Source organism: Charadrius vociferus, unplaced genomic scaffold (genome assembly GCF_000708025.1).
Source record: "Charadrius vociferus isolate BGI_N301 unplaced genomic scaffold, ASM70802v2 scaffold104, whole genome shotgun sequence".
In the NCBI taxonomy this organism is placed as follows: Eukaryota; Metazoa; Chordata; class Aves; order Charadriiformes; family Charadriidae; genus Charadrius; species Charadrius vociferus.
The window spans coordinates 6,785,918-6,809,951 of NW_009648255.1; the positions used below are offsets into that span (position 1 = coordinate 6,785,918).

At 44.0% G+C, this 24,034-nt stretch overlaps 1 protein-coding gene across 2 annotated transcripts in view; it reads left to right on the forward strand.

Annotated features, from left to right (window-relative positions):
• FNDC3B (fibronectin type III domain containing 3B) overlaps window positions 1-14,797 on the forward strand; it is a 174,570-nt gene extending 159,773 nt beyond the window's left edge. The window contains exons 25-26 of one of the 2 annotated variants that reach the window (XM_009884448.1): window positions 2,526-2,653; window positions 13,279-14,797. In XM_009884448.1, coding sequence (XP_009882750.1) covers window positions 2,526-2,653; window positions 13,279-13,590 — 440 coding nt within the window. In that variant the 3' untranslated portion in view covers window positions 13,591-14,797. The remainder of the gene's footprint in view (window positions 1-2,525; window positions 2,654-13,278) is intronic. The other variant, XM_009884446.1, reaches the window with a different exon arrangement.
• The last annotated feature ends 9,237 nt before the right edge of the window (window positions 14,798-24,034 follow it).

Below are 24,034 nucleotides of genomic sequence, written 5' to 3' on the forward strand. Positions count from 1 at the left end.
GGATACAGATCCGTTTTATTAAACTCAGATCTCAACCAGGGTTTTGTTTTGAATTCCCTGTCTGTCTGTTTAGTTCCTCTTAAATATGACTCATGCTCTGGACTGACTATCAAGCAGTTAAGATATGGTGCAGATACCGGGTCGTGTGTGGGCTGGGACCACAGGTACATTGCAAAATACTGGCTTTCACACAGAAAAGAGCACAACAAAAACTCCATTAGTGAACACAGCCGTAGGGAGGTAATGCTATAGGGAAAAGAGATCTGCTGAGGCAAAACGATGGTGTTGATTCCCTTTCCATGTTCGGAGCAATACAAAGGAATGTAGGTGATACACGAACAACTGTACTGAGTTTATCAGAAGCACATGTTTATTATTGTATAAAGTATCCAAATTACTCACTTAGTGATGCCAGCCCTAAAATAGCATTATTGGTAATGGCAGAGTTTTGTAAGTGTCAGACAAAAATCTACGTGTATCAGGGTGAGGGATGGAAGGAAGAGGTAAAATAATTGAGAATGTTGTTGTCAGCTGAGATGAAGGCGTCTATTATCAGTCTCTCAACACTGGCAGATGTGCAGAGAGAAACAAATGGATATTGATTACATTTGGGTCCACATATGATTCATGTGTTCCTCTTGGGTGGTAACGAATTAGTCTAAAATTCATGTAATGTATGCAGCAGCAGAAGCATTTGTTTCTTTGATAGATTCTCCCATTGCCTGTTTTCGTAGGTTTGGGAATCTATATTGCCTTTAACAAGCTCATGTCCTTGCACGTGTGCATGTAACCACTTGGTAAAGTGTTCAGTGCTGCTTTTTCTCCCTTTTTCATTTTTTTTTTGGTCATGTGCTGGCTTGCTCTGCCTGATAAAGAGGCTGGTGGACCCTGGCTGCTGTCACAGTTGTTTCGATACCTTCTAGTGGCAGATGCTTAGTTGTACATATAAACATGCTGCCGCTGTTGCTATGCTGCTGGGCTCACCTGCAAGCTTGCCGTCGGGCGTCGTATGGTATCTTTTGGCTCTTAGCTGCTGAGTGGTCCTCTCCCAAGGACAGCAGCATTGTAACAGCTGACAAATTGAATTTCTCTAGAGTTCTAGTGAAAGCACCTGGACGGGCTGGAGAGTTGGGCAGAGAGAAACCTTATAAAATTCAACAAAGGCAAGTGTAGGGTCCTGCATCTGGGGAGTAATAACCCCATGCATCAGTACAGGTTGGGGGCTGACCTGGAGAGCAGCTCTGTGGCTCAAAGATGGGCTACAAAGATGATGAAGGGACTGGAGCATCTTTCTTATGAGGAAAGACTGAGGGACTTGGGGCTTTTCAGTCTGGAGAAGAGAAGACTGAGGGGGATCTTCTCAATGCTTATGAATACTTAAAGGGCGGGTGCCAGGGGGATGGGAACAGTCTTTTTTCAGTGGTGCCCAGTGACAGGACAAGAGGGAACGGGCACAAACTTGACCATAGGAAGTTCCACCTAAACCTGAGGAGGGCTTTCTCTGCTGTGAGGGTGGCAGAGCAGTGGCACAGGCTGCCCAGAGAGGTGGGGGAGTCTCCCCCTCTGGAGCCATTCCAAACCCGCCTGGATGCCGTCCTGTGCCACTGCTGGAGGTGCCCCTGCTCTGGTGGGGGTGGCACTGGGGGAGCTCCAGAGGGACCTTCCAACGCTGACCATTCTGTGATTCTGTAAGCCTGGCTAGAAATATCAGGTCTGACCATCTGAATTTCAGGCTCAGACTTTGCTATGAGTCCAAGTCTTTAAAATTATGCTTGTACTTCTGCTTCCCAGGCTGGACTTAATCCCTAATACAGAAGATTATTTAACTTCCCTTCTCACAATCCTTCTCCTGTTTTTTCTGAATGAAATGTTTTATGTTATTCCTCTCTTTCAATGATGTGTAGCATGGGAGGAATACACAGGCATCTTCACTGGCACAGATGTTTGCTCAGAACTCCACAAAATTGCTGCTTTTATGAATGCCAGTGTAAATTGTGTGTTGGCTTCTGCTTTGAAAAGATCAGTGCACAGCATTGCAATTGAATTTTAAAAGTTCAAAGTTTTTTATCACATCCACTCCCCCTTTCTAGCGGCTCACACAGCTGACGGATGAGAGATGCTCTAACAGCTCACTGTCCTTCTGCAGGAGGGATCTAAATCCTACAGTAGACTTCTTGGGAGCTTGTTAATCAGCTCTAAATCTCTCGCAATTTTCTGTGAGCAGTGTTTGTTATTGTTTAATACCACAAGAATCCTGAACTGCCAAATCAGGCAAGACTGTCCTGAAATAAATGTGACTTTTGAGTGACTTAAAAATCCAGCCCCAGTTTTACTTCTTTCATCCAGTGGTGATAACAATTTGATTTTTGGCCATATAAATAGAGTACAGATTCTGTGCTGCTGGCCCCTGTGATGTCCTGAAGTTCTCTTTTTAAAACGTTCTCTTATATTACAGTGTGCGTAAAATGAACAGGATTTCAATGCAGTCTTTATTTTAAGTGTTAACACATTTAATTTTATTGTAGCTCCTCGGGTGACACAGTTGGGAGGAAACGCCTGTGAAATTACCTGGGAAATGGTCCCACCCATGAAGGGAGATCCTGTTGGTTATGTTCTGCAGGTACTGGTTGGAAGAGAATCTGAATACAAGCAGGTAAGAAAATGGTCTCATTTTGATATTGCTAAATTGATGTTATAATGGAAATGGTTTTGAACATTTGCTGTGCTGCTTCTTTCAGCCGTGTTGAATTACACCCTATGGTGATGCATCATGAACTTTGGTAAAGGCTGAGTCAAAATTAAGGGCTGTAATAGGTTGGTTTGTCCCCAGAGGGAGTATATAGAACATCATTATCTTATTGGAATGATTTGCACTCTGTCCGTAGTTAATCACTATTTCTAACTGTAAAGTTACAATTCTGCCCAGCCATGCTTTCTTCTGAACTATCTGATTCTAAACATTGTCTGAAGATGGGAAGATGAAGTAGGTAGCTTATCTTCCTCATTCACTAAGCCAATTCCAAGACCCTCCATCAGGTATTTCAGTCAAGTGCATGACTTTTAATTGGTTTGTTCAGCCATCCTATTCCTGTCTAAGGTTTTGATGCAAGGACATGTAAACTGCTGCATATCAGCTGCCCCGTAGGAACTGTTTGTTCTTGCACCGTGGGAACAAAGCGAATGAAGTACAACTAGACCAGGTTGCTCAGAGCCCCGTCCAACCTGACCTGGAATGTTTCCAGGGAGGGGTCATCTACCACCTCTGTGGGCAACCTGGGCCAGTGTCTCACCACCCTCAGAGTGAAAAATTTCTTCCTTATATGTAGTCTAAATCTTCCCTCTTTTAGTTTAAAGCCATTACCCCTTGTCCTATTGCAGCAGGCTCTGCTAAAAAGCTTGGCCCCATCTTTCCTGTAGGCCCCCTTTAAGGCTTCAGTAAGGTCTCCCTGGAGCCTTCTCTTCTCCAGGCTGAACAACCCCAACTCTCTCAGCCTGTCCTCACAGCAGAGGTGTTCCAGTCCTCTGATCCTCTTTGTGTCCCTCCTCTGGACCTGCTCCAACACGTCCATGTCTTTCCTGTGCTGAGGACTTTGCTCCCCTCAGTCCCCATCTTGCCGTCCATCCACTCGAGAGGTGTGGGGACAGAAATTGCCAGTGAAGAGGCAAAAAAGTTGTTGAGTACCTCAGACTTCTCGTCCATTGTTACCAGTTTGCCAGTCATGCTCATCAGGGGGGATATGCTTTCTTTGACCTTCCTTTTCTGGCTGACAGACCTATAGAAGCCCTTATTATTCTGTGTGTCCCTTGCCAAGTCCAGCTCCAGCTGACTGTGCATTTCCTTCTTGCCCTTTAGTTTGACCAGCAGGTCTCAACTCAGCCATGCCGGTCCCTTGCCTTCCTTTCCTGATTTCTGACACCTGGGGATCAAGAGCTCTTCCACTCTAAGGAAAGCATCCTTAAAGATCTGCCAGCTCTGTTCTGCTCCCTTTTCCCTGAGGGCAGTTTCCCAGGGCGTCCTATTGACTAACTTCTTGAAGAGCTGGAATTTTGCCTTCCTAAAATTCAGGGTCCTGACTTTACTCTTTGCCTGACCCATATCCCTCAGGACTGCAAACTCCACCAGTGCATGATCGTCGTGGCCCGGGCTGCCTCCAACCTTGACGTCACCAATTAGCTCGCTGGCATTGGTGACCAACAGATCCAGTATTGCATCCCCTCTGGTGAGGCTGTTGATTACCTGGCATAAGAATTTATCTTCAATGCACTCCAGGAGTCTCCTGGATTGCCTACAGTAGCTCACCGTGCTTCTTTTCCAGCAGATGTTGGTGTGGCTGAAGTCCCCTGGCAGGACGAGAGCCTGCGAGCGTGATGCCTCCCATAGCTGGAGTAAGAAGGCTTTGTCAATAGGCTCCCTTTGATCACGCAACTTGTAGTAGACACCAACCACAAGGTTCCCTTTGTTGCCTTGGTCTCTTAATTCTTACCCATAGGCTTTCAACCTGGTCGTGGCTATTCTTCAGAGGCTGCTCTTCCCCCTCTAGCCATTTCTTGATGTAGAGGGCAACGCCTCTGCTCCTCCTTCCTCACCTGTCCCTTCTGAACCATCCTGCCTGTCTTCTCCCTGTCCTTTCTTCCATTGTCATACAGATTCCAAATAAATCCAAATTAGGGAATGAGATACGTTAAACCCTAAATTAAATTCTTAAAGATATGAATAAGGTAGTACTTTGCACCTGTCTTTGCTCCTCTCCAGTCTGTTTTTGAGTGTTACTGCAAAGTAATTAATTATCAAAAATAAAATAAATAAATTCATGTGGGTACTAAAGATTCAGAAACCTAACTAATGTTTTTGTCGGGAAACATTTTTCGTGCTGGTATGGGTAATAAAACCTCTGTGTACTGTGTTGGCCTGAAAATGTCAGTGGTAAGTGGATAAGTGGACCCATTTTGCTGTTGCCTGATTTATAAAGTAGCCTTGATGTACAACCTCCGCATACAGCGCTAGTAAGCATAGCTTCAGTGCTTAAAATGTTCTAGATGTCCTTGGGGGGAATTTGGCATGGCTTCATGTTCCTTCAAGGTAGGTGGTGGCTTGTCTTTACAGTCAAGAAATTGTGGTGTGAAAAAAACCATCAATAAAGGAAATAAAAAGTACCTTCAGGGTCTTATGTTGAAGGTCTTAATTTTTCATGAAGCATGACCCTGCTGAGGGGTGTTTTGTTTGAGTTTTCACAAGTGACTCACTAGAAGAAGCTCCCAGCTGGGATGCTCCAAGCTGATGCTGTGACTGCTGTAGTTGGGCTGGCTGATAACCAGCTGTGGGAAACGGGGGAGTCCCACTGTTTCATGGTCTCAGAAATCGGTTACACCCATCAAAATTATTGAGCTTCATCACAAATGTGGGTGTCTTCTCAGCACTGGGGCATATCGCTGACTTGCTGTCCATTACCTGAGCTGCAGTAGCTGTGTGTGCACGCTCTTAGCTCCTGTTACAGAATCATAGAATGGTTTGGGTTGGAAGGGACCTTAAAGATCATCTCGTCCCACCCCCCCTGCCCTGGGCAGGGACACCTCCCACCAGCCCAGGTTGCTCCAAGCCCCGTCCAACCTGGCCTTGAACACCTCCAGGGATGGGGCAGCCACAGCTTCTTGGGGCAACCTGCCCCAGGGGCTCACCACCCGCACAATGAAAAATTTCTTCCTGATACCTAATCTAAATCTCCCCTCTTCCAGTTTGAAGCCATTCCCCTTTGTCCTATCACTACATGCCCTTGTAAAAAGTCCCTCTCCAGCTTTCTTGTAGGGCCCCTTCAGATACTGGAAGGGGCTCTAAGGTCTCCCCGGAGCCTTCTCTCCTCCAGGCTGAACAACCCCAACTCTCTCAGCCTGTCCTCACCGCAGAGAGGCTCCAGCCCTCAGAGCATCTTCCTGGCCTCCTCTGGACCCACTCCAACAGGTCCATGTCCTTCTTATGTTGGGGGCTCCAGAGCTGGACACCATATTTCAGGTGGGGTCACGCAAGAGCGGAGCAGAGGGGCAGCATCCCCTCCCTCGCTCTGCCGGCCACGCTGCCGGGGATGCAGCCCAGGGTGCGGGTGGCTTTCTGGGCCTTATGTGAATTTGAGACAAAATATATAAACATCTTTCAGTGATTTTCTGCCTAATGCATTTCACTTGACCTTTGCTGTGGCATGTGAGTGATGACTTGCTGCCCTTTAGCCGAAAAGTAGTTTTAGTGATATGTTAATTACATTTTAAGTGCAAGTCCTAAATTTACTTTTAAATCTGTTTTGTTCCCTGCAAGTGATATATGTATTTTGCATATGTGTCTCAGGGGCCATATTATATTAGGAAAGCTTTGCAATTTGTTTTGAAGGGTTGCACAAATGAAAAATATTGTAGATTTTCGGGCTATTCAACGCACCCATGAGAACGATCAATGTCTTAAGCGACTGGAGTTTCTATAGCAGTCACCAGTGCATTTTGTGAGACCCAGGGATAGTATAGCTGGATAAGAAGGAGAAAAATAGCTGCATTAAATAGTTATTTATGTCCCAGTGGCATGGAAATAAATGCAACAAATAGCTATTTCAGGCTGTTTATGGGCTGTGCAGGACTTCGTATCGCATGTAGGGTCGCTCATCCTCAGGTGCTTCACCTTCACTCACCCGCGGGACACAGTTGTCTCTGTTCTGTGACGTGTTTTACACCAGCCCAAACGTAGATGAGAAGAGTTTCATAGAATAAAAATCCACTTTGAAAATTACCTTAAAATTGAAACTTTTCTACTAATGAAGATAAAAAGCTGTTTCTCTGTAACAAGTCTTCAATCCTATCAATAGATCGCTTTATTTGCAGCAATTTAAAGGCAACTATCTAAGGCAAGATTTTGACCAGTTTGAACTAGGAAGACACGTTACAAATCCATGGACTCCCTGCCTGCACAGGACTCCCTGCCTGTGCCCAGTTGATTTACTTCAGATGAATGAATACAGCTGATAGGAGACCAAAACCAGTTTCCTCATTTTATCTTAAAGCCTTAATTCTTGCTTTCAGTGTTTAAATGAGTAAAAGCTCATGAGTGTAAGTTCACGTGCAGGTGTCTCCTGGAGCAGAACAAACCAATTAAAGGGCAAAGCATTTACTAAGCATTACCATCTGTAGAAGTGACTATGCACAGCAGAAATGAAGATGGTGATGAATGTCAATCTCTTTTTTGTATAGGGAATGGGAGAGTGTTTGATTTATATCTATGTTTCTCCCTCAGGAAATTTCACAAAGATACTGTTATCCTGACAAACGTTTTAGGAAGACGACAATATGACTTTTGTGATACTGGCTTAGCATTCATACTGCGTTATGTATGTTAACGGGTGTGATGGTGTTTGATTAACAAGAATGCTGTATGCTTTACATAGTAGATTTTAGTCTTTTCATCCAAATAAAAGCTTGGAAAAGGAAGATTCTATCAGCATGAAAACTGAGTTAGAACTTGTTAATCATGGTTGTATTTGACTTTGCAAAACGCAACTATATCCTGTGACTGTTTGGGGAACAGTTGTGCGCACAGCGGCACGGCGTTGGGCACAGAGTCTTCCTGGACTCGGTAAAAAAGCTCACACAGATCCTTACTCGGGCAGCGCAGATGTGACACTCGATTCCTATTTCTGTGAAAATTTTACGTTACAGATCTTGATCCAGCTCTCTGGTGGGAAGCCCTTCAGAAGGTGCAGAATGCGATGTTCTCCCGTATTCATTTCATTAATGGAAGAGAAAGTCCACCTGGGCACTTTGTGCTGACTAAGCATGAAGTAGTGTGCTTCAGTTTATTCTGGCAGAGTCGGGTGCACACTGAACCGAGTGGCCGTGTTTCACTTCCCTTATTCACACAGCGTAGCTCTTTAGTACACGGCACTGATTTTTCTGGGACTGCCTGTAGACCAGTATAACGTAGGGCATCATTACACCTTTCTAGTGTGTTTTGTATCTAAAGTGAATAAATATAGAAAATTCATTATGAAATAAAACACGATAGGAGAAAACAAAGTCTTATTGCCCTCTGTTACCTCTCGCTGTTAGTCTATTGCTGTGTATGCCATCCTGGAGATGAAGCTCTCGAGAGATGTAACACCACCTAGGAGCAGCTCTCCGGTCTGTACTTGCACTTCGCTTACATTGTAGAGACAAAGTCAAGTTACAGAAAATAATCATCTTGGTTAACTGATCGCCTAGATCATTTCAACACTTCCTTCCACTGCCGCATCGTCAGCCACTGATGGGCTTTAGGGTAAAGCTGTCATTTCTCTCTAGACCATCACACCTGAGCTGTCTGCTTCCACCTGTAGCCCAATGTATGCAGCCCTCTGCCTCCCAAAAGCCACTGCTCCCCCACCATTTGATCTAGCAGAGATGGTGTCAAAGTATTAAAAGCCCTTTTTTTTACAGCCTGGGGCTATAGCCATCTCTGCCCTCCTCTGGGAGAACACCTTGTAAATATTTCCCTGCTGAGAATTGTCTGAAGAACTGGATTTGCAAGGAGCTAAACAGATAACAATTTAGCTCCATAAAAGGGATGTTAAAAAATATATGAAATACTCCTTCTCCTGTTTCTTAAGCAATGTGTTCCTTTTTCTGTATTTGTACACTTCATCTATTTGGCTACTTCAAAAAGCAATGGCATTATGACATTACAGTTCTTTTTAGGAAATCAGATTTCCCTTCTTTACGAATCAGGATGTAAATCACGGCGGATTGCAGGAATCGGTGGCCTGGGTGTGTTTTTCTCTTTCTTGCAGTTTCACCTAGAAAAGCTTACTCGGTTAGAACTTAAGTTTAAAGTGCGTTAAAATTGTCTCCAGCTTTGCGTAGCTGTAACGGTGGGCTGGGGGAGCGGGCTGGGCTGCGCGGCGCAGGAGCCGGAACTTGGGATAGCAGTCGTAACGCTCGGCAGCCGAAGTTTTAGTCTCCCAATTGAGCAGCTGAGGGGGTCGAGTCTCCGAGGAGCCGGCCCTTCGAAAGAGCTGTCCGTGGGAAATGAGCGCTGAGGTTTAAAGCTTCTTTATCCTTAAATTGTTTGCCAGTGAGGCAAAATGTTCTGCCTTGGAGATTTCTCAGAATTTGGAGGCCGTGGTGTTTCATCCACCTCCTGCCACATCTCTTCTGGAAGAAAAACTCCCCCAAACGCGTTCCAAACAAAGAAAAGATATAGGTAGATGCACTGGGGGTGTAAAACCCCCCCCAGCAATGCAGTGGGAAGCCTGCTCGGGTCTGCAGTGAGAGGTGGACGCCTGGGAGAACCCGGTCAGTCTTACCAAGCTCTGATTTTTACTACTGTTTTTCCTTTGTTGCAGACTCTGTAGACACACAATCTCTGAAACACATTTAGTGCACTGTTGGTTTGGTAAATCGGCAAAAAATAGGTTTTATTTCTCTATTTTAAATAGCAAGCCAAAGGCGCTCGTACTGGTTCCTGCCAAAATACAACATAATTGTGCAGCGCGCATTGGCGTGTATTATTAGCGCTACTTTCATTGAGCGTTTTCTCTGCCTCCTGATGACAATTTTGTGTCACGAGACAGAGCAAATAATTTCCTCTCATTAGTTTTCCAGTGCATCCCACCTCGCAGAAGGTGATCTGAGGGGCTCTTGTTTGCTTTGTTGAGGAGACGAGGCTGCCCACACCACTCTTAAGGGTTTATGCGCATCTCAGCAGTGGAGTGAGTTAAGCTGATTTTGTGTTTGGATAAAATAATAAGCCAGTTTCTTAATGAGAAATCTGTCAGATGACTTGGAAGAAATTAAGCCTTTCAAGTGAGCGTGGTTTCTAAATAGATTGAAGCCTGCCTCTGATTCTTGATTTTTCTTATTATTAAATACAGTGGTCATTGCAGTGGAGTGCAACAACCAGGTACAGTTATCTCACACTTTCCAGTGTGTCGCTCGTGGGGCAATTGGGGCTGTCATTTTTATTATTTGGAAAAGATGGAGTGGGTTTGGAATGATTTAGTGACGTGGGTGAAATGGAGAAATACTTGCCTACAGGAATTCTCTGCGCTGTCTGGCTTGATCACTAGGATCAAATGCCATAAGAGGCTTCAGCAGCAGTTTATTACTTGCGATGATATTTTCATTGAGGGAGCCAGGCAAAAAGCTCATCTTGTTTTTATTATATTCTCAGGTACCTAAACAGAAATGCTGGTTTTAGGAACTGCAAGTGATAAATTGGATAGCCGCTTTATTTTGACTTGTTGGCCACCAAAGCACGATGTGCCACATTAAAAAAAAAAAAGTATGCTACTTTATATAGTCGTATTTGGTTTAATATTAGTTAAGCTAATTTAAATAACGTGTGCGTAATTGTCAAATTATTATTTTTTTTTGCCTCTCTGTTGTGTACGTGACATCCCTTCGCAGCGTGTGGCTGTGTTCACAGCTGAGCAGGTGTCTTTGTGCGGAGGGCGTCCTGCCTTGGCTTAGCCCGCTCCTACGGGTACTGGTGCAGACAAAACTGAGCTGGAGCCAGTAATGTCCCCGCGGTGCTCGCTGCAGCCAGGCGTGGAGGATGGAGAGGCGACTGTCAGAAATGAATGATAATTAAGCACCATAATTTTTTACCTCTTACTGAGGAAGGACATAGATCCACTGGTGCGAAATACTCATCAAACCACTGAAAGCAGGACGATTTCCACCACCTTCCTAGCTCTAGTGCGGGAAATGTTTTGTCTTTATCATTACTGAATATTAATTCATGCATTCATTCACTTTCAACCATTTCTCAGACTTCAGTGATGCGCTCTTCTCTCACTCGACTGTCTGGCCTTTTTCTGAGGAGCGCTGTTGACCAGCTGGCTCGAGTGAATGTGGTCATCTGTATTTATTAGACTGTAATGAAGATACAGGTCTTTGATTTAGCCAAACTTAGCCTCCAGCTACACTGGTATTCACCGCCCCGACGGAACAAAACAAGTGAAAAAACAATTAACTGGACAGGTTTTTTCAGTAGAAGGACAGGTTGTATATATCTCATCCTTAGTATCCATTAAATGTAATTTATGAATATTGGATTGTAAAATTTTTATTAAATGTCATTATTTGGAATTTTATTTTGTTTTAAAAAGGGGTCATATTGCTTGCAAAGGTTCATTTATGGCTAAGGCACATAGGGCTCTTCTGATTACACACTTTGAAATGAAATTAATAATTACAACAGCACCAGGAAACGTAGCTTGCTTACAGTTGTTTTGTAAGGATAGATGCTTTGAGTCACCATGTCTCAGAGTCTAAAGAAATGGGAGTTAGCTAAGTCCTCCAAGTAGAAGAATGTTGACTCTGGTCCTGTGGAAGAACACATCCTTTTTTAATTACTTGCCGAACCTACATTTCCATGCCAAATGCACGCAGCTTTTCTTTGCGTGGTCATTTCTGTTTGGGAGTAAACAGAAGTGTTAAGCACCTACAAGATGTAGCATTGAGGTTGGAGTTGGGTGGACAGTTGCCCACGAGAGGTGGGTATTGGAGATGGAATTGCCGTTGGAAAATATAGCAGCAGAGGTGGATAGAAAGAGGTATGTTTTGCAAACAGATGTTTCAACCTTCATGTTATTTCTCTGCACTGCTACAGCACTTGCAGTTTTGCTTTCCTCACAATTACTGTGTTACCGTAACTTAATGACTCACTTTCGATTGGTGTTGGGAAGACAAGCAAAGACGACAAGAAAGGCAACGCTGCATAGCTGTGGTAAACGCAGAGATTTGCGGTATGAACTTGTTGTATTCCTGTCACTTGAGCTGGAGGGAGCTTCCTGTGAGTGCTGAGCCTCCTCGGGGAAGGTAACATCGCTTCGTTTACACACCGCTGCTTGATTTATGCCTCGGGGCCAAGAAACATGGGCCAGTTAGAGGACTTCTACTTAGTCTGGAAACTAATGGTCCAATGGACACCATGGTCCAAACGATATTTGGAAAAACTGTGAATGTTTAAAAGGAGAGAATGAATGAAAGAAACCCCTTAATCTTTTGTCCCACACCTTCTCAAGAAATCGGCGCCTGGCTGTTTAACTAAGGGATGAGTCTCAGGGGCGAGCATGGGCAGGAGAGCTGGACTCTTTAGGTGGTGTTTAGCTGAGCGTGTCTTTTCCTTTTCCCCCTCTATGTCTTACTCCAGAGTCACGCACAGGAAGTCCTCTGTCGGCTCAGGTTTAATTTCCCTCTTGTTACCCTTTTCTAAGTTGAGTTCTTACTTCCTGGAGGGCAGAGATGCTCTCAGCCTTCCGCTCCCGCAGTGAGGAGAAGGAAACCGCCTAAATGAGCAGGGGAAGAAGTGTCTGAAGTTCAGGATATTTTGGTTTTGGTTTGTTGGGGTTTTTTTCCAGCAGACACAGGCACTTTGTGACACGTTTTTCATTTCATAAACTACCAGTTTCAACACCCCGCCATTATATAAATTGTTGACTGGTTATTTGTTTTCAGAGTTCGTAAATGTTTCCAGTGGTCTTTTTCCATTTAAGTCGCAAAACTGTCTTTTAGATATTCAGTTCTCTCTCACCTTTCTCATATTGTGACTCATGCTCTCTGAGTCACGCAGTACCTACGTTTGATTAACATAAATACGTGATGGGTTTGGATTGCTGAAGCACCAAATGCGAAGCAACCAAGAGGAGCTTTTTTATACCTTAATAATATTTTATTGTTTCCACAATTCTGAAAGTGTAATTTCTGGCAAGATTGCTGACTCTTGAGAGAAATGTGAGGAAAGTACATTAAAATAATATTTGTAACCACTTTTACACTTACACAGTGACTGTCTTCCAATAACCTTAGTTTGCAGCTTTTCTTCCTTTTGGGGCCAAACATGGTGCTTATGCCTTTGTCGCGTTTTAGGCATATAGCCACGTTTTAAGAGCACAGAAATATGTTTGTAGTATTTATCACACCCACAAAAAGATGAGTACGTCTTACAGTTGATACATTGTCTGATGTGGTGTCTGTCCTTGTGTGCGTTGACTCCGTTGAACACTCTGCACTGAGACCTCTCATGGTTGGACATCTCTTACAAGGTCCTCCACGTGCCTCTTTTTTCCCAGAACTGACCTAGTGAGTTCTTCCCTTGAGAGCTGCAGTGACATTTCCTTCCAAGTCTCAGAGTTGCCCTAACTTTCTGGCCCAAATCCTTGCAAAATCTACCGTTGTTATATTTTTTTATGCTGTTTGGTGCTACGAAAGGAGGAGGAGGTTGTCTTGCTCTTTGTGTCTGACTGTGCTTGCTGCTTTGTTTCGAAGGTGTACAAGGGAGAAGAGACCACATTCCACATCTCAGGTCTTCAAGTCAACACAGACTATCGGTTTCGCGTCTGCGTCTGCCGCCGGTGCTTGGATACCTCACAGGAGCTTAGTGGACCTTTCAGCCCATCCGTTGCCTTTATGCTTCAGCGAAACGAGATCATGCTTGCAGGAGAAATGGGAAGCATAGATGACCCGAAGATAAAGAGCATGATTCCTACTGATGAACAGTTTGCAGCCCTCATTGTTCTTGGCTTTGCAAGTTTGTCGATTATATTCGCCTGTATATTACAATACTTCTTTATGAAGTAGAGAATTCAATGGAAGTTTGAGATACAAATTTAACTAATGCTACGCATTATAATCCACACATTTATTCAGATATTCCTTTTTTTTTTTTTTAAATCCTTTTGTTCTACCATACATTTTATATACTTCTCTTGTTTTTACAGTTCTAGCTTGAAGAAAGATAAATCAGTGTTTTGATGCACCTTTTTGAAATTCAAAACTAGGAAGTGGTCAAACTGGAGAAACAAGCAAACCAGATACCAAAAGCAAGATTGTTTTCCGTCACAGTTGCAAAATTGTCACCGATTTGCCTTTTCAACGTCGTTTTGTTTTTTTCACTGAAGATCATACAGTCTCTTATTTTATCTTACTATTTAGGAAATTTTAATCATGACTCACTTTTTTTGTCTCTTCTTTTTCCTCCTAAACATTACTCACGAGTGTGTATAGTGGTAAGACTAGAATACAGTGTTAGTCAACAGTACCAGGTTTTCCTTGAACAGTATTAGCAATGTTGCCTATGAATTATTCACTACATTTGCCCCACTTTTTTCAAGATAAAACGTAAATTGTTATTTTAACTGTTTAGTGCATTTGAATCGGAACTATATCCTGCAGTCAAAAAACCTTTTTAATTATCTGTTGTTTTTACAGTTGCAACACTATAAACTGCCTGTATAAGAAATCAAATAGCCAAACTGCATATAAATTATGAAGCATTATAGATTTTTTTTTTTACCATTTTGATTCCTAGCAGTAATTTTAAGAGGGCATTGTGCAATAGTTAGTTATTCCCATGTTCAGCTATTTAAAAGCTGCTTTAACTTGTCTGTTTGTCACTGTATATAACTATTCCTAATCTAATACTAGATATTATTCTATTATGTTCATCCTGATTTATATGATCAGAGCTGGTGACAGCTTACTGCCTCTACTGAATTAGGTGAGATTTACGCTCGATGTAAGCAAACTTTGCTGTCAGTTGGTATTTTTATTTTTATTTTTATTTTTTGGAGGGGTATCCATTTTATGGATCTTGTTTTGGAGGTATCAGAAATGAGTTCTGTTGATTTTAAATACCTTAAATGGGTGTCTGTGCTATTATTGCCGCAGGGCTAATTGAAATAACTTGGTACATGGCAAAATTCGGACGAGAGTCCTGCTCTGATGGGAATGTCCCCCCTCCTCCTGCCCGCCCCTTCCAAGATACACATTTTAATCCATGGAGATACTAGAATTATAACTCTTCAGTCATCGGATTATTTATATTAAGTCAACATTGTGCAAGTACCTCAGGGACATAAATGAGCTGGAGGTGCAAATAGATTCCAAAAGGGTGCAACAGACACAGTGTATTTCCCTGCCTCTTGTTTTTGTATATTTTTGCTACTTGGTTTTGCTTTTGTCCTAGCTATTTTGTGCTCTGTCTCCATCGTCTAAGATTCAGTGTCCTGTACTAGCATAATATTCCCTTAACCAAAGTAATGGGGAAAAAACAACATTATTTTTGTTTTAGGTTTATTTATACTATATACTGCATACAGTACTTTAAATACCAATTACAGTGCAATCTTTTATTTATTGTAAAAAAATAAAAAATAAAAAGTGTACTTATGTACTAATCCTCCTCCCCACCCTCCCCATAGCATGTTATATTTTGTCTGTTTTATACTGTTGTACTTTAGGTCAACTTTTTACCTGGCAGCATTCCTAGTATTATTAATCTTCTTACATTTTCTTGTGTTTTTGAAGATGGGAGCATCTAGTACATTAAATGCCAAAAAAAAAAAAAATATTATCAGTGATTCAAACGTTTACATGTATCCAAAAACATAATCATCTCTGGAAAGAAAGTGCTAAGATCAATGAATTATTCTGTGTGCCTCTCTAGATGTAGCAAATAATAGAAATGTTCTGTATTTTGTTATTGACTATAATTAGTTTAATTTAGCCTTGCAAACTAATGGCATTGAGCTAAATATATATATTTTTTTTTGTTTTTGCCAAAGTCATGGCTTGTCAAATTTATTTACATCTTATTTAAATTTATTTGTGATATGAAACTTTGTGACCTTGCATCTGTATTTTGTGAGCAAAGCATATACAGCTGTCTTCAATGGAGGGGGAAAGAGAAAATGTTCTAAAACAACGAAAAGACCGCTAGTTTGGAAACCTAGAAATTTGAATAGATTCCCTTTTTTTTTATTATTATTTTTGGAATATTGTTTCTGCAGTGCTGCTATGAAATCCAAGCTTGACACCTTTTTTTAAAAAAACCTGCTTCAATAAAAAAAAAAAGAAAAAAAAAACCCACATCTTGTTTTAGATGATCTGATCAATTTTGAAAGTTTGAAATATGAATGATACTACAAGCAGCGAGCAGAAGTGTAGAGAAAAGCAATCGGTTACACTTGAAGCATTTCTGTCATTGCTAATTTATTTGGTGTCCCTTATAATCACGCTAACGAGAACGCCCACTCCAACCCTGTGCTTATGGGAGAAAGTAGGAGTTGGGACAGGCCCTAAATAAGTTCATTTAGTTTGTATATTCTGCCGTAGTGATTTGATTGTCATTCATATCTTAACAAAAAAAAAAAAAAAGGAACCATTCCTCTTTTGATTCCCGTTCTCGCTGACCCAGCCGTTGCTGATGCCTTCTCTTCTCCCGTACACCACGCGCCCTTCCGTCAGCGATAGCGGCCATGGGATCCAGCCCCGGCGCGCTCGGCCCTCACTGAAATTAGGAACAACAGCAGAAAAAAAAAAAAAGGGTAGAAAGAAACACTAAATTTTTAAACCCTAAAGGAAGGAGAGAGGTGTTTTTATATTGTTCTGCCTTTTTCTTTACGAACTTGAAACGTTTTCTAATCCTGTTTGTTGGCTACGGTAGCGCAGTATTCAGTGTCACGATTGAGAAGTGCCCTAACTGAATGTGTATGAACCTTATCCTTGCACAGTTCTTTAAATTGAAAAAAAAAAAAAAAAATGTTTTTACCTCACTATGGGAACATACATTCCAAGCTTTTCAACTTTTAAAAAAAAAAAATAATCATAAGTTTTCTTGTATTGTAAATTTTAGACTATTTCATATGCATTGTATTAAAACTGCCATATCAATTTTAATGTATAGATTTTGCAAATACTACACTATGTATGTAAGACTTAACTGTATCTGTAGTGTATATGTAATATATTTATGCCCAATAAATGTTTTAATTCTTTCTGGTATTACCAGGAGTTGTTTAATTGAATACAGCCCTTCTGGTCCGTGTGGCCGCTTTCGCGCAGGTCGGTGCTGCTGCTGCAGCCTGAAGCATGAGTGGGAGCCCCAGATTTAACCGGGGATGTTTCTGCTTTGTAATCGGAAGGATTTTGCGTTGTTCGTGAAGCATTTGGGCATAATCTGGTTTTTGGCTGAGCTAAATACGCAGCGGATTGCTAGTCCACCCCCTGGGAGGCTGAAGTTCCGCCAAGCTGATACCCGCACCGTGCAGCCGACAGCCGCTGATGTTTTGACCGAAACATCACCCAGGTGAGTGCCAAATTCCTTCTCTCGTGAGCTGGTTTCTGTAGCCCTCCGTCTCCTCCTGCATGGGAAATCGCGGTCCCCTCCCTGGGGCTGCCCGGCTTCGGACAGCATCGGCTGCGGCATTTGTTCCCTTGGCAGGGCTGATGTCCAGGGAGCAAAAGTTTATAGAGATAATCTTAAAGTCGGGTTTCTGCGGTGTTTTCATCACTTCTTTTAAATAGCTTGCCTGAAAAATTAAAAGATGGTAAAAATATACCTAGATTTATTGTCTCTTCGTAATGAAACACTTGAAATACCAGAACGTTTCACTTATTTGTTAATTATACACTAAACTCAATTACTCATCATAAACAATTAATCTAGTATGTATACATGTTTCTTTGCAAACACATTAATGTTTGGTTTTCAAACAGCTTTTCTTCTTCAAATCACTGCGTAAATACAACATTTTATTTCTTTGTTTTTAATTACTACGATTCGCAACTTGAGTGGGTTTTCCTAAGGAAAAACAGTAATTTTTTTCACTTGGTCGGTCAGCCTTTTGTTATTTGAACAGTGCTTGCCAAAACGCTCTCTCTCTGACAAAATCTTTTAAATACATCTATAGAATGGTAATTACCGCTTTGGTATCTGAAGAGGTCTTGTCTTTTCAGTAGTCGCTCGTTTACAATATCGCCGTGAGTGTCTGCAGAGGGGTTAAAGCCCACGGGAGCGGAGGAGGTTTTAGGAATTTGCCGTTTCTGCTCTGCACGTTGTCTTGTAGTGTTACATCCCACAGGTTCGGTGCGGAGGTGCCGGGTCCCCTTCCCGCACCCAAACCAGGCAGAGGCCGCGTAAATAGCACGGAGTTTCCAATGGATTTTGTTTTATGAGGAAATAAGGAGCAAGTTGTTAACCAGGTTCGGGAAATGTGGTGTTTCGCATCTCGTGCTTGCTCCTACCTAGTGGGAGAAAAGTCTCTGCTTTGAAAAGTTTTGAAACAGAGCAGAGGCTTGTATTTTTAGATATTTCCGTGGCCTTACAGACAACCTCGAGGCTGGTGCGGTAGTTGGATGCGGACCGTGGCACATCTCGCAATTTGAGCAATCTCCAGGTCTGCCCGCAGCAGAGCCTGGTCACCAGGCTGGTGGCTGCTGTTTCTATAGCAGCAGCAATTCCCTCTCTGCTCGGTAATCAAAGAGCCTGTTCGAAACCGGAATGGGTAGAATTTGTTTTGCTTCTGACTTCAGCCACTGTTGCAAGTTCGGAGCGTGTTTGGTTTGGTGGAGGAGAGTGGAGCCCTGTTTAAAGGGGGTGGGGGGTCCTCTGTGTGAGGAACCAGTGTATCAGAGCAAGATGAGGTGCCACTCCTTGATGGCCCTGGTGTATTTTTGCCTTTTGCTGAAGTTTAAGGTGGCAGTTCACAGAATCACAGAATGGTGGGGGTTGGAAGGGACCTCTGGAGATCATCTAGTCCAACCCCCTGCCCCAGCAGGGTCACCTACAGCAGCTTGGACAGGAACGCATCCAGGTGGGTTTTGAATATCTCCAGAGATGGAGACTCCGGTGACACATGGGAGTCAATCTTAAACTGGTAGAAGTGGTGGGATGAGTGCTGATGCTCACAGCACACCCAAATCCCCATCTGAGGGAAACACCAGCCGCTGGGAAGCTGATGGAGCTGAACTGCTCAGCTCCTGCCAGACTCAACCCAAAAACTCTTTTCCTTCTGCTTGCCTGTGTGCTTGTTTGGGATTAAACAAGCAGTACAAAACCAGCCCAGTTCATGTTTTTAAAGAAGGCTCCAGCTGCAACCCAGTCTTTACCCATTCATGCCAAACTTAAACAGATCCTTCGAGATCTCGGCAACGTTCGAGCAATTTTTGGACTTGGGGAGATGGAGTGATTCCCTCCACCAGCATCAATGACACCTACATGAACCGGATGGTTTTGTTAGACCTGTCTGCACCCAAAGGTATTAGAGAAAAGTTATAAAGACATTATTGTGGAAATGTGATGTGTAAATTATATTTCCTGTGCAAATTTATTCTGGAATTGTAGAATTATTGCAGGACTCATGATGTATTGTGATTTATTGAGATGGTGTAGAATTATATTTTCAGTCCTTAATATTCACCTGCCTTGGAGTGAAGATATAAATGTCACCCCTTATTCTTCTCAGAAATGAGGATCACAAGTAAGTAGAGAGGAGGATATGGACATTTTGTTTCAATATTTTTATGGCTGAGCAGAAAGCCAGCTGAGATCCCTTGGAAGGGCTATTTCTTCGGCATTACATTTAATAAGTTCTAAACGATTGCATCTGTTTCTGCTCTTGACAATTGCTCTCACAATGCGCAGATTCTTGGCTGAGTGAAATAGAAAAAATAAGAGGTTTCACAAGATGCTTTCAAACCCAGTGGATTAGCCTGCTATCTGCTGTCACTCAGGTGGATGTGCTGTTATTAGTTTGAGTAGTTATTTATTGTACTAATTGCTGGCATAGATGGTATTGCATGCAGTCAAAACTATTTTTAGGTCTACTAGCACGGTTAATAAATGACTGCTTGGGTCAATGTGCTCAGTGGATGTCATTTCTTGGTAATTTTATTAGCTCATCTCTCACTTTCTGTCATACGAAAGCTATTATTCTCTACAAATTAAACGGAGCGAAGAGTAAGGATGCAGAAGTCCTGTGAGGATTAACATGTGAATAGAGTTGAGAAACTCACCCTAATCCAGTGCAAATATTGTATTTATTAACTTACAGCTCAAACGCCCTTTCTTTCCACAAAATGCTTGCGAACCGGTCACCCTGTCCTCGGCTCGGAGGGCTCTGCAGCGCTGCAGGCGGTACCGTCCCCGGACAGCACGCCGGGTGGGATGCTGCTTGGTGCTCGCTCAGCCCTCGCTGCGGCGCTCGAGGCTCGGCACACTCAGAAAAAGTGGGTCCCCGCACTCAGCAGAGCCAAATATTCCCCAGATTGATGCTGTATGGACTTTGCGCAGTGTCAGGTGTAGTTCTAAAGTTGTGATTGCTCTGGATCGCAGTGCTTAAGATGTTACTGCCCCTGCCTTTGCCTTCCCTCCAGTATGGGGGTTAAGGGTTTCTTCTGCGCATTCTAACTCTGTCTCATGGTATAGAATCACAGAATGGTGTGGGTTGGAAGGGACCTTAAAGATCATCTCGTTCCAACCCCCCTGCCATGGGCAGGGACACCTCCCACCAGCCCAGGTTGCTCCAAGCCCCGTCCAACCTGGCCTTGAACACCTCCAGGGATGGGGCAGCCACAGCTTCTCGGGGCAACCTGCCCCAGGGGCTCACCTCCCTCACAGTGAAAAATTTCTTCCTAATATCCAATCTAAATCTCCCCTCTTCCAGTTTGAAGCCATTCCCCCTCATCCTATCACTACATGCCTTTGTAAAAAGTCTCTCTTGCTTTCTTGTAGGCCCCGTTCAGATACTGGGAGGTGTCCTTCTTGTCCAAAGCGTGATGTGAAATGTTTTGAAATCAAAAGTGTCATAGCTGCGCAAACCCCTGGTTATTCTCTAAATAAGCCCTGCCTGGGCAGTGATGGCGCAAGCACCTTCCTCCAGCTCGTGTCAGCCCATCTTGCGGGAAGGGACATTTGATACAGGTCTCACCACAGCCTATGGCAATGGCACTCCTCTAGCTACGTGGCAGACTCCAAATTACACTGTGATGTGGGAAATCAGGCACAAGCCCACAGCAAAGACTGAAGAGAAAGCTGGTAAATACAAATTTCTCATGGTTTTTGACACCGCAGCAAGAGAAGCTGATCTGAGGTGACTTTGTCCGAGGCTGGGGCAACCAGGTGCAGCAGCTCCGCGAGGGGCATCAGTTAGCTTTTCCTAAGAAAGAAACCACAGTTGTGGTCTAAGTATATCTGAAATTATTTTGTTTCCTTCTCTACTGGCGTTAGACCGGAGATGCTCAGGCAGCACCCAAGGCATGGTGCGAGGGACAAGCCCCACTCCAGCACATCTCCACCAGAGCTTGGGCACCAACCAAGGCACAAGGAGACCCTTGGGCTGGCCACCCGCTTCCCTCTCCACAAACTAACAATGGTTCAGTGGGTTTAAAATTGCATGTTCTATCCGAACTAATGCGGAAGATTGCAGCCCCACGCTGGTGCCCCTGGCACAGCACAGCAAATTTTACAAAAATCAATTGTGTTGTCACCCCTGGATAAAAATACCAAGGTGCTATCGACTGGGCAGAGTACACGCCCACGTGCGATCATGGATATTGGCTTAACTTTTGATGAGGATTTGTAATATGGGGTTTTGCTGTCTTTTGTAATAGCGGCGTGTTAAAGTTATTTAAATCTCTGCACCTCAGAGCTCGTCGTGCTGCGGGCTTATTACAGAACGGGCTCGTGGTGTTAGATTCCCTGCCTGCCTGCCCTAATGAAGGATGATTTGAAGCGCTGGGTCGTTTGTAGAAGGAGGCTGTGCAGAGAAGAACAATGTGAATAGAGGCTTGGAAATTGCCATGCCTTTCCTTTCTCATGGACAGTACTGCAATCGTGAAAATCAATCAGAACGTAAGAAAAAAGAGAAGGGAGTAACGCTCTTCTCTTTTGATCCAGCAGCATTCAAAGTGGGGCCAAATGCTGGTAGAGCATCTCCTGTGCCCTCAGAGCGTCCTCTGAAGTTGACCATGGGGTACTTTATTTCTAAGAGTGATTTTATCTTACGGACTCACACACATCGCCAAACCTTCATTTCGCTCCCAGTGAGGGAAATGAAGCAAGCGTGGAGAGAAATAAAATGCCTTCGTTGCCAAGTGTTTTATCTCCCAAGTACAGCTAGAGGAGCAGCCTGTAGGGTTTCAAAAGGATGCATTTGTGCACAGAACAAAAAGAACAGTAGATTGGCAAGTGGGCAGCGCTCACTTGAGATGCTTATTTAGGAATCGGCACCATCCTTGTACAAGATGGTCCTGGGGTCCAGGCAGCAGTCTCACCACTAATGTCTGTTTGGAGCTCACCCCATGTGTGAAGGACATAGGTACTTGTCCATGAATGCTCAAAACCACAGGGAAGACTAAAGAGACTGGGGACAGCTCAAACCCCATCAGGTGGTTTGCTGGGATACTGCGCAATGCTTATAGTCCTCTGCTGACACTGAGTTTGCTCCTCAAGCCTGCTCGTGGCCAGCAGCGTGAGTGCCTTTGTAATGTGGTGGTGATGGGATCCAGCTAACACTGCAACAGCAAGTGTGCCAGGCGAGTTGGGTTTGCGGTTGGGGTTTTTTTTGGTACAAGTATAGGGTTAATGAGGGGCTCTGAATTTTACTGTCATTTGACAAGTCATGGCATGCACCAGTCCACAACTCAGATCACTCAGTAACATGCAAGCGCTGGGCTTGGAAAGGAACTGAGACCTTTCTGCTGAGAAGAGCACTGAGGAAGCCTGTAAAAAGCCCACCAAGTGTATTAATTACGTTCAATAATACTAATGTCCTATATTGTGTGCTGGCATGACGACCGTGGTAAGGCTCAACAGCAAGCAGGAGTGACTACTGTTCAGCAACCTGTAAACCTTCGTTAATACAAGATAAATTAAATTTTTCTTTTCTTCATCCTCTTTCACTACATTTGCATAAGCACAATTCAGAGGTAAAAGACAGATTGCAATCTAACATTTGCTTTTCTTTATTTTCCTAAACGGCAGCAGCCAGGGCTTCTGGAAACCCAAACTGTGATTTCACCACCTGATAGAGGCGGCAAAGCTGGGCCCTGCCATCTAACAGACTGCTCTTGGCCAAGGACATGGGACGTGAAGCCAAGCCCCTGGAGGTTTTACCTGTTTCTCACCAGAAATCATGTTTCAGAGTGAAAAGACATTGGCAAGCGCGTCTGTGTGAGGAAATTATTTTGCTCCTGTGAAGTTCCGGGCCTTTTTGCGGAGCTGGGAAGGAGTCTGCTGAGGTAGGGGTACCTCAGGTACCTCAGGTAAGGGTGCATGGGTGGGAGGAGATGGCCCTACGTGGACGATGGACCTGCCAAAATTAACAGAGAGACTTCACGTTAACGCCCTGCGAGCTTCCTCCGGGCACGGCTCGCGTTGCGGCTGGGCAGTGCGTAACTCCAGCTTACAAGTGCCTGACAGCAAATAGCGTAAATCACACCAGGTCTTCCCAAGACTTGCCAACTCCCGCAACTCCATCTGCTGGATATACGCCCATCTGGAGTATCCGGAGGATTTTCCGGGAAGCTCTTGCATGTGTGCAGGCCCAGGGATGGGTGTAAGAGTTCGTGTGCGGATACAAAACCTGTTGCGGATGTAGATGTTGCCGCGGCCACTAGTCCATGTTCACTGGCTGTTATTGCCAGGCGGGATGCAGAAGGAGGGCTTTGGCAGAGTAGCCTGTGTCTCCGCGCTCAGGCTCCCCTTGGCTGAGCTCTCTGGAGGCTGCGGTGTCAGCCAGAGGTTATTTATTTCCCATCTAAGACTTATCTCGGGCTCCTGTGCTGAGCACTCCGGCGGCACAGCTCAGAAGCAGAGATGATGCTGGGAGCTGCCTGCATCAGCCCGCAGCCCCAGGAGTAACGCCCAGAGGGAGATGGACTGATGGGGATCTGCACCCCACCGCTCTGAGACAGCGTGGTTGGAGCAAGGGGTTCAAACGCCCAGCACTTTAATTCCCTTTTTGTTAAATTGGGCTAATATCGTTCATTAAAATTCGCGAGGGTAAAATCTACTCGCCCTGCTTTCAGCTGGCGGGTGAGGAGGGCGGTTCAGGGTGCGTGGGGGTAACAATACAGGCATAGAATCACAGAATGGTTTGGGTTGGAAGGGACCTTAAAGATCATCTCGTTCCACCCCCCCTGCCCTGGGCAGGGACACCTCCCACCAGCCCAGGTTGCTCCAAGCCCTGTCCAACCTGGCCTTGAACACCTCCAGGGATGGGGCAGCCACAGCTTCTCGGGG